Source organism: Anastrepha obliqua, chromosome 6, assembly GCF_027943255.1.
Source record: "Anastrepha obliqua isolate idAnaObli1 chromosome 6, idAnaObli1_1.0, whole genome shotgun sequence".
Taxonomy (NCBI): domain Eukaryota; kingdom Metazoa; phylum Arthropoda; class Insecta; order Diptera; family Tephritidae; genus Anastrepha; species Anastrepha obliqua.
In genome coordinates, this window is record NC_072897.1 from 41,607,453 (window position 1) to 41,618,081 (window position 10,629).

General features: G+C 36.0%; 1 protein-coding gene across 1 annotated transcript; it reads right to left on the reverse strand.

Moving 5' to 3' along the window:
* Nucleotides 1-564: 564 nt before the first annotated feature.
* Nucleotides 565-10,390, reverse strand: LOC129250414 (paired box protein Pax-6-like). The gene is made up of 5 exons (XM_054890035.1): nucleotides 10,276-10,390; nucleotides 2,981-3,154; nucleotides 2,635-2,889; nucleotides 2,041-2,566; nucleotides 565-1,661 (listed from the first exon to the last, which is right to left on the reverse strand). The coding sequence occupies exons 1-5, from the start codon at nucleotides 10,388-10,390 to the stop codon at nucleotides 947-949; spliced, it is 1,785 nt and encodes a 594-aa protein (XP_054746010.1). The 3' UTR covers nucleotides 565-946.
* Nucleotides 10,391-10,629: the final 239 nt, after the last annotated feature.

Sequence of the window (10,629 nt, forward strand, 5' to 3'; positions counted from 1 at the left end):
CTTGTCCAAACAGTGCATGTAAAAGTATTTTCTCTAAAACACAATAGTCGAATGGTTTCCGCCGCCATTGCCGTATGCGTAAGTGTGTCACTACCATTCGAGAATGCGTAGGTTCGAATCTCCGAGCATGAAACAGCAAAATGACGGAAACAGCTTTTTCTAATGACACTCGGCAGACAATGGCAAACCTCCGAGTTATTTCTGCCACGAAAAATGCTGCTCATAAAAACTATCTGCCGTTCGGAGTTGGCTTAAAACTGTGGGTCCTCCATTTAAGGAACAACATCAAGACGCACGCCGCAAATGGGAGGAGGAGGTCGGCCAAACACGTAACAGTAAACACAGTAAAAAATATAAGTAAAATTTTTGTTCGCTTATACTTATGCAACGGGTGTATATAGGTATGTATGTAACTGTTTAAGAAACAGTATATTTGCGTATTAAAAGTTCATATTCCCAACCCTAGATTAACCACTTTTTTATATACTTATCTACTCATAGGGCGTAAAATGTGAAATTTATTTCAACCAATTTATTTTAAATATTTCGATTCAAACAAATTCGTAGCCTGAGGACTAAAAATTTTATTTCGAAAAGTACATATGTATAGTATGTTATTGTGTCAGTTAGATTTAATTTAATTTTTACGAATGGCAAGTCCTGGGAAGCTTAAACTAAACAGTAATAGTTTTCACTAATAATAACTATATTAAGATCTCGGATATGTCACATAATCTTTAGTTTTTATTTTAGCTTTTGATTCAGGTGAGATCTTAACAGGTAGATGTAAGAATTTATTAGTAATGTAAGGGTATGCATTTAGAAAACACTGATTTTTTGCATTCTCTTATGATATACTTATTTGAATCCATTGTAGGGCTACATGGGCCAGCTTCGTCAATGTCAGACTGTTTAAATATTTGACTTAATTTGCGACGCAGACGATTTAAACCCAGGGCGAGTAAAAGCATGAGGCGAAAAACTGCTGTTGCTTACCTGCCTGGTTTTGTGAGCTTGAAGAAATCACGTTGTTAGCAGTCGGCTCAGCTGACAATGCCGCAACACTGTCATTATTGCTGCATGCCGAGGTAGCAACGGCAGCCGCTGTCGCATATCCATAACCTAATTGAGAGTAACTGTCAGGGATACTTGATGACACACTGCCGCTTCCGCTACTATGGTTGGTGGTACTTAACTGCTGAGGGGGGCTGCAAGGAGAGTTGCGCGTCGTTAATGTTGTAGTGTTGCCAGTGATCATCGTCGTTAGTCGACTACCGCAGCTTAAAGTAGATACTGAACTCTCACTGGCAACCTGAGACAGTGAAGAAACATTAGCTGTGGAGTGTAACGGTAGTGGCGGTGGTGGCTGCAATCCCACTGCTTGACTATAACTACTCAAAGTTGTATCGTAGCCGCTACATGTTGGTTGAAGATTTGCAAGACCACTTCCTGGTGTGCTAGAGCCAGCACCCATTGAACTCCCATGCGCTGCACCTGACGCCGGTATACCATAACCGCCAACTACTGCGTGATGATGTGGAGGCGGTGCTAGAGGGGTGCGCAATGACATGTGGCACTGGTACAGAGAAGGTGGACTCAGATCTCGGGGCTGAGACGATGTAATGGATGGATGAGTGAAAGGTGACATGGACGCCATCGAACTACAATGAAAGTTACAAAAAAAATATATGTATTCATAACATATTAAAATATTCGTAACATTTAAGTTCTCCTAATATTTTGTGTATGTATGTTAAGTACTGTTTTTATTGTACATCAAAGGCATTGATCTGACTCTCATCGTAACTATACGTTTTTACCTTTTTACTAAAGAATAGTCGATAAAATAGGCATATGTGTATGCTCGCATATCTAAAAATTTCGCTAAATTTAAAATAATCTTTCTTAATGGCACATACATTATACATTACAATTTGTAGTTATACATTACAATTCTATTTCAATACTTATGTATATATTGTAGGTATATTGATAGGTATATATATTGACTTTAGTATGAATATATTAGTGTTGACTAACCTATATGTTTCACTCATGGACATCGTGGAGTGGTGATGTATCGTTGGATACATAGACCCCATGGAGCCACTGAAGCCGCTGTTCAGATTAAGTCGGGGGGAAATAGATGGCACTATGGAATTGCCCAAGTGAGGGTGTGTGGCATGGGTGTGATGTGCCGATGGATGATATGTATGTACTGCACCGATCGGAGAACACGTATTACTGCCGCCCACATTTAGTCCCATTATTCCCGCACTATGGCGATCAGCAGCGTGTCCGCCTCCGTTACCATGGCCCAAATTTGTTGCGCTTGTAACGCTGGCACAGCTACTACTCGATAAAGATTGTTGTCCACCAAGGATATCAGGAGTGCCAGCACCGCTGTCAGACCCCCCAACTGCTTGCACCGAAATTGACGATATGACTGCTGCAGCCGCTGAGGCCGTTGAGTTGTTAGCTAAAGAAGACGGTGACATTATGGCATCGGGAATCGCTGCGTCTGTCGATGGCGTGGCATAGCCAAAATAATCAAAAAACATTCGTGCTTTTTTACATATTTATGTTAGCATATTTAGCTACCAAAATTTGTCAACTGTTATTTAATATACTTACTTCCACTGTGTACAACGGTGGCGCCACCGCCGCCCATACTACCGCTGTTTGGGCTATCAGTAACGGATGTAGCTGAAACGGTTGACCCGCCGCCAGCTGAGTTGGGTGTTCTGCGTTGATTGCGCAATTTCTCCTCGCGTCGCCATTTGGCTCGCCGATTAGAAAACCAAACCTGTATCCTTGCTTCTGGCAAGCCTATTTTACCAGCTAATCGCTCACGTGCAAAAACATCCGGATAATGAGTGCGTTCAAATTCTATAGAATTAAAATAAGAAGTAAATATTAATTAAAATAAGTGAAATAAAAAAGTTGTTTTTCATTCGGAGATTTGTATATAAATCACCACCTTTCTCTAAGCTGTCGATTTGCTCATTCGTGAAGGAAGTCCGATTCCTTTGCAGTTTACGTTTAAGTATTAAGCGAGCTTGATCGTCATCATTAGCGGCTATATTTGATATGCCTCCATTAGAATTCTCACCCTCTCCGGAGCCAGTCTCGTCTGAATGATGGCCATCAAGCTCTGTAAAAAAATTAAATTGCAAGCAATAGGTAAAAGGGATATAAATTGAGTTAATACTGTCCGTTTAACTTTAAAACAACAAATAATGGTAAAGTAGCAATACGCTTTATTTTAAACTCCAATAGCAAAAATAGGATCGAATTCCTTTTTTCTATGCTCGAGGTTTCAATGTGATCATGCTTACAGCAAAGTGAAAAATTCACGCACCTTGGGTTCAATTCCTACGGGAATTTTCTTCAAATCATTCCTAAAATTCCAAATAATAAAATTTTAGCGCAACTACTAAACAAATAAGAATGAAACAACCGTTATATTGTTTTTAATGATATTTTCGTGCAATTACATATTTTTTCCCTTGTAATACCTATATTATTAATATTTACGGAAACAGTTTTTCGTCTCTACTGAAAATGTTCAGATTTTGAGTTGTTACGCTTTAACGTAACAAGTGCGATATGTTATGTCTGTCTGGTGTCTGTAAAACTTTGTTGAATTCCCTTCAACTGAATCAAAATCCTCTATAGAAAACGCCTCATTACCAGGCGCACAGGAAGATGGCATATGCAAATGTAAATTTGTGAATTTATATACATTTGCGCGTATGTATATGCTGTGTGTATGTATGCTCACCAGCCACAGCTCAAGATAAAACGGTAAAACTTCTCAAGAAATCCAGCGCGCATTCATAGGCGCAGCGCACATTCATTGGCACAGCATTGTACATATACACATATTTACATACATATATTGATGCATACATATGTACGAAGCCGCGGGCACTCGACTTGACAAAAATTCAAGATTTATCAAATATTGGCAACTAATTCTACGCGAAATATTCCAATATTGACTATTTTCGAATTGTCGAGAAAATTGGCATATGGGCGGCTCGTTTTATGAATGAAAGTTCTTGCTCTTACAACTATGAGCTCGAATTTATCAATGAATTTTTTGATGATGAGTTTGTGTTGCACAGTACAATAGTTGAAACTGTTCGGCGCCGCCGCGACTGTTCAGCGCTATGGCAACTAGAATGATGGCCGCTACGCCTGCGTCTATGACTGCATTTTGTTCTTGTAGTCGCTAGGCATAGAATTTTAGCTTTGAACGACATACGCATTTCGACGAATAAAGTGAGTGCCCTGTGTGTGCGATTGTATGCACATGCATATGTGTATATTAATAAGCATTGTTTTGCTTGAATTCAATTCACATATTTATATTTGCATATGCCATCTTCCTGTGTGCCTGGTAATGAAGTGTTTTGAATACAGAATTTTTTGATTTGTTTGAAGGGATATGGGCACCAAGTGTACATACGCACACATACAAATATGTACATGAATATTCAAAAGAAATTTGTTTTAGCATTTGTGAGGCAGGAGTTTGATCATTAGGTTATTTACATGAAATATAAGGCGATGCTCGTGAGGTAGATCATGTTGCTTCAGTGCACACATATGCGTGCAACATATCCATATTTAATAAAGATGCAATTGAACTTAGTTGTCCCATATATGCAAATACGTTTCTTTGAAGTTTTCCTTTATTTATTTTAAAGTTTTACACTATCTAGAAAATGCGTACATACAAATGTATGTATATTATTATTCCCTGTAATATAATGTAAATTGAAAAAAATTTGGTTTGCCAAAGGAACAAATAAATGCATATTCAAATGTAAATACATATGTATGTCGATATACCAAAACACTTTATGCTATGAATTGATTTCGACTCAAAAAATTAGTAAACATTTTCATCAAATTTGTTTAGTTTTAAATTTACTAAAACGCGCATACCAAAATGTGAGAGGTAAATTAAATCAAAATATTAAAGTTACTTTGATTTGAAATGTTGGCGCATATAATAAATATTCAATAATTTTTTCTTCATCACCTTTGTCTGAAACTACAAATTGAATAAATTTTCGTTTATCAAGGGAACATAAAAATGCACAAGCAAATACTTTGCAAAATGCCGTCGGCTATTCGTCAATTTGATTTCCTACAGAGGCCAAAAACTGTGCAGGGCCAATATGCTAAAGGAGAAATCGCTGTAAAACATCTCTGTTAAAAGTTTCACCACACCCCGGCGGCGGTTAGACTTCATTTTTGACAATTCACACTATTCGTAGCTCGTGAGAATTCTCTATATTTAACGTTCTCTGCAAATACTTTGCAAAATGCCGTCGGCTATTCGTCAATTTGATTTCCTACAGAGGCCAAAAACTGTGCAGGGCCAATATGCTAAAGGAGAAATCGCTGTAAAACATCTCTGTTAAAAGTTTCACCACACCCCGGCGGCGGTTAGACTTCATTTTTGACAATTCACACTATTCGTAGCTCGTGAGAATTCTCTATATTTAACGTTCTCTGACTGGTACAGAGAACGTTAAATATAGAGAAGTCTCAATGGCTGAAATGGCAGCACTTTTCAGGGGTACTCGTTTTGCGCGCGTGGTACACAACAGCGACATTTTTCACAGAACGTTAACAGAAATATGCTCAACTGCAGAAATTTAACAGCTTTTGAGAATTAAGAGCTTTTTTTTGGAAACTTTCCGTTTTGTGCCACAGTTAGGTTACAGGTGCTTTTTGTCTCTTTATTTGCATGAAAATTCATTTGATATAGTATTAGCAGAGAATGTTAATGCAATGAGAAGGAGCAAATGTTAAATGAGCTTTTTTCGAGTTCTAATTTATAGATTCATAATAAGGTCATTTCAAATTCAACTATCTTCACGAGTGGGGAATTGCAGATATTTACCACGCGAGTGACGCGAGTGGAGGGTTTCTATATTTACTTACCACGCTAGGACAAGAATTCAGATATTTTCTGCGTTTACCAAACTACTGAGGAAGTTCATAAGATTTTTCGGCACACTACTAAGGAAATCGAAGCGAATAAATTTGCGATTAAGAACGCCGCGCGGCAGTTAGTTTGTGGTGCAGAAGCTAAAGTCGACGGAATTATTCGTTTTGTTTTTTGGCACGTATATAATTCAGGTTCAAGTCCTGAAGTCATATTTTTTTCTTGCACATTTTTTTTTTACAATTCAAACCAGGAAGGTTTGGTAAAATTTTTGAGTTTATTTTAATTAAAATTTCTTTAAAATACTGTTTTTTTTGTATTTTATAAATGGAAACTTCTTTTCGGTATAAAATAGTTCATACTGGATATGACCTGACTTTTATATAAATCAATCAAAACAGAAAATATGTACATATGTCTATAATCTATTTCATCAAATCCAAATTATATTGATGAGAAAATATTGTATCATTCTAATATCCGTCCAGAAAGCCAAACGCGCATACACAGATCCATATGCATATAATTACGCATACAAACTTTCAACTAACGCAGAATATGTGCATATAAAACTGCGAATCGAATAAATGAGTGATTTAGAAAAGATCATTACTAATTGTAGTTTAGAGCAATCGTGAAAGACGTGTTGTGCATGCAGTACATAGTCTCATGTTTGACTCAGGTTCAAGTCCTGTACACACTTTTCTTTGTTCGATATTTTTATTTAATGTTTTTGTATTTGGTTTAATTAGAATTGATTTAAAATAGTGTATTCAGGTTTTTCTAATACCTGTTATTTAGAAATTTATTTTCTATATAACATTATTCATACTTCTTTTGAATTAATTTATATGTAAAACAGCCAGAAAGGCAATCATGAATATGCATTCCTATATTTAATCTCTTCAGTCAAATCTGAACTACTTACATACACATATTGACGAGAAAATATTCTAATATCCATGGATGCATCCAGAAAGCCAAACGCGCATGCACGCATATGTATATATGTAAATATATATAAATATGTATATAAAAACCTTCAACGAACGCAAAATGTATGCATATAAAAAACAACAACTGCGACCGTCTTCTTGTCCGTCAGTGAAAAGATGGGATATGTATACCCTATGAGCAAAAAGAACCGGGAAGGTGATGTTGACTGTTTTCTTCGATTGCCAAGGCATAGTCCATGAGTACCTTCCATCGGGCCAGACAGTCAATAGAGAATATTATTTATCCGTTTTGAAACCTTAGAGAGATGCTGTGTGTTGCAAACCGCCGGAAATGTGAGCAAACAATTCTCAGATTTTGCATGATGATAACGCGCCATCGCACTGATCAAAGAGAATACAAATCGGCCTGCCGGGGGTGTTTGGAGGACTGGGTTAAACGTTGGCACATGTGTGTCGCTTCAGACGGGTCATATTTTGAAGTAGATGATATAAATTTGCCTTACATTTAACTCTGTTTTGTTTAATTTAAACATTCCCGGTACTTTCTGATCATAAGGTACATATATGCGGCTTTGCGGACAGCAATGTGTGATTCGCTGGAAGTCGCATTAACTCGCGACTGTCGCACAGTTAGAAGACATATTTACATACATATAAGGGTGCATACATACATACGGAGCCGCGGCCACTCGACATGACAAAAATTTAAGATTTATCAAATATTGGCAAATAATTCCAAGCGAAATATTCCAATATTGACTATTTTCGAATGGTCGCGAAAATTGGCATATGGGCGGCTCGTTTTATGAATGAAATTGAAATATGAGCTCTAACTTAGGAATGAACTTTTTGTTTTTGTTCTAAATAATAAGATTTAAGAATATGTGGTGGCAAAGCGGCCATCGCGTTGCGCTTGCTATTGCTTTTGCGTCTATCAAAGTATTGTGTTTTTGTAAGTACAATATTAGGAATATCGACTGGTGAAAGACAGAAGTACACGGAAGCAAGAAGGGAGCACTGTGCTCGCTCATATATGTATGCATGAATGTATGAACGTGCATGGATGTAGTAACATATGAATACAATTATTTTGTAGGAAGTTTAGAAGGCAAGTAGGTATACTCGTATATGTATGTATATATGCTAGGGCATAAAGTGGGTATATATACATACATAGAGCAGAATGGTTTTTGCACTTGTTAGGAAGAAACTCGTTCACTAGTGCGTATGTGTATTTGATTTCTTGTAAGAATGTGATGTGCTGTGACATGTGTACATATGTACATAAGTCAAGGTTATTTGGGCATACTTGCATATGTGATATGATGTTCTTGCGCTTGTGCATTATTGTTTTTCATATACAAATGAGAATACATACATATGTATGTAAATGCTGTCGAATACATAAACTATAAATTGACATACAATATAAAATAAGTGTTGATTTATCTTAAACCGTTCTTTTTTTCTGAATGAAAATACCTCCTATTGACATGTACATACATATTATGTACTTATGTATATTATCATATACCATCATTTATTTACGTATAAAGTATCCGTTATTTGTGTACATATGTGTGTAATGAAAAACTTCATGAATTACTTTCAGAACTTTATTAAAATTTATTAGCGTCGCGCGCATGCACAAAACCTTTTGTTCACAACGCAGGCGCAGAAATAAACGCTCTGCGTATTTATCCTCCCTACGTGACTCGCCATCAATTCTCGGTGCCAATTTTTTTTTTTTTTTCGTTTTCAAATTTTTTTTTTTAATGTAATCATAAAAAAATTTGTAATAAATTTTATGTATCCGCTTACCATTTCAAAAGTAACAAAATGGTAAAAAAATAAGCAGTCGAAGAAATAAACGCACCGCCTAATTTTCCTCGCCACATGTTAGACTCGAGTTCAATTCCCGGCGCAAACTTTTTTTTATAAATTTTTTTTTTTAAATCGTTTTTTTTTTTAATGTAATTGAAAAACAAAATTATGTTATAAATTTTACGTATTCGCTTATTATTTCAAAAATACGAAAATAGTAAAAATTTAAATGGTTTAATGTCGAGGTGAGAAATGTGTTGTGTGTTGAGGTGAAAGATGTGTGGTGTTTCTAATTTCTGTGTGGGCAAAAGTCAGTGAGGTGTCTATAAACTCGGTGTGCTAAATGACCTTATTACAAATCTTTCAAATCTCAATTGTACTAAAAAAAGCTCACAGTAACATTTGCACCTTCTCATTGCATTAACATTCTCTGGTATTAGGGTGGATAGGTTTTATTGCATACATTTGATATAATATTAGGGTGGATAGGTTTTATTGCATACATTTGATATAATATTAGGGTGGATAGGTTTTATTGAGGGTGAGGTTTGCTAACTGGTAGCATTAGAGTTTTGAGGCAGGAAAGTGGAGGAAGTTAAGAAATTTAAATTATTTTTGAATGTGTATGTGCATATATTTCATAGAAAATAATTTTTTATTAATAACCATAATATTACAATACCCGTTGCTATGCCTTGTTGAATAAAATCAAAACAACCAATCAGAAAAATATCAAGCAAAATTATTTTTATTAATTTTCTATCTCAAACCGTTTTTGAACTTTGCATTTCAACAGCTTATGCGGATTATGAAGTCTAGAGTGTGCTATAAATAGTGGGAAATAGGGAAAACTAAGAGTTTTTAGATTAAATTTAAGCAAATATTATTTATTTATTATTATTAAAGTCAAAACATACAACCGTAGGTTATTTTTACAATGATTGACATTAAGAATAGTTTACATAAAAGGATTAACAGTAAAATCAAAATTTAAATTAAAATTACAGATAGTAGTAAAGATAAAGTATTAAAAGGAAAATAAGGTAAAAATAGTAGTAGTAGGAGTAGGGACTAATATGAAGAGATTTAAAGTACATTCAGCAATATTCGATTATTAGTGATGAATGAGAATGGTGGCGCGGCCTGGGGGCTGTGGGAAGGGATTTCCATAATAAAAACATGCCTATAACCTTCATTGAATTATTATACGTTTATATTATATTATAAAATAAATTTTTTTAATAGGGCACAATGATGACCCTACATACAGCTGTACAATTCCAAAGAAGCAACGGAGCTGTTGCGTGGTAGGATGCGTGGTGGAAAAGGGTCATACGTTGTACGAATTTCCTCGACGCGGAGAGGCTCGAAATAGTTGGGCCCTGGCTTGCAACGTGCAACCAGCAGATTCTGACAGGCTATATGTTTGTAAGCGCCACTTTAGTCCAGAGCAAGTAACTCGTTATAAAGTTTTAGATGGGGCTGTTCCATCTTTAAGATTAGAGCCAGTTACTAGAAGTCGCTCACCTAGTACTGGCTCTGATTGGGTTTGCCCGCCCGTTACTAAAGTGTACGTAAATCGTACAGTAGGTGTAGGTGTAGCAAATGATCTCACGTTAGAAGAATTCGCAAAATATTCCATGCTAGAGGAAACAAGGCAGGTACCCAAAAACAAAAACATCTGTGAGGACTCAGAAATCACAAGCAGTAGCGAACGATTTGCTCAGGCTGCTCGTTATTATCGGAGCAATGAAATAAAATTAAAAAAAAGAATTCAAGAGTTAGAAGCAGAAAATGAGAAGCTACTGCAAAAATATAAATATTTGTGTACTCGTGCAGTTCTTGCGGAAGAAACTTCAAGCAGTGATACCTATTCTTTTA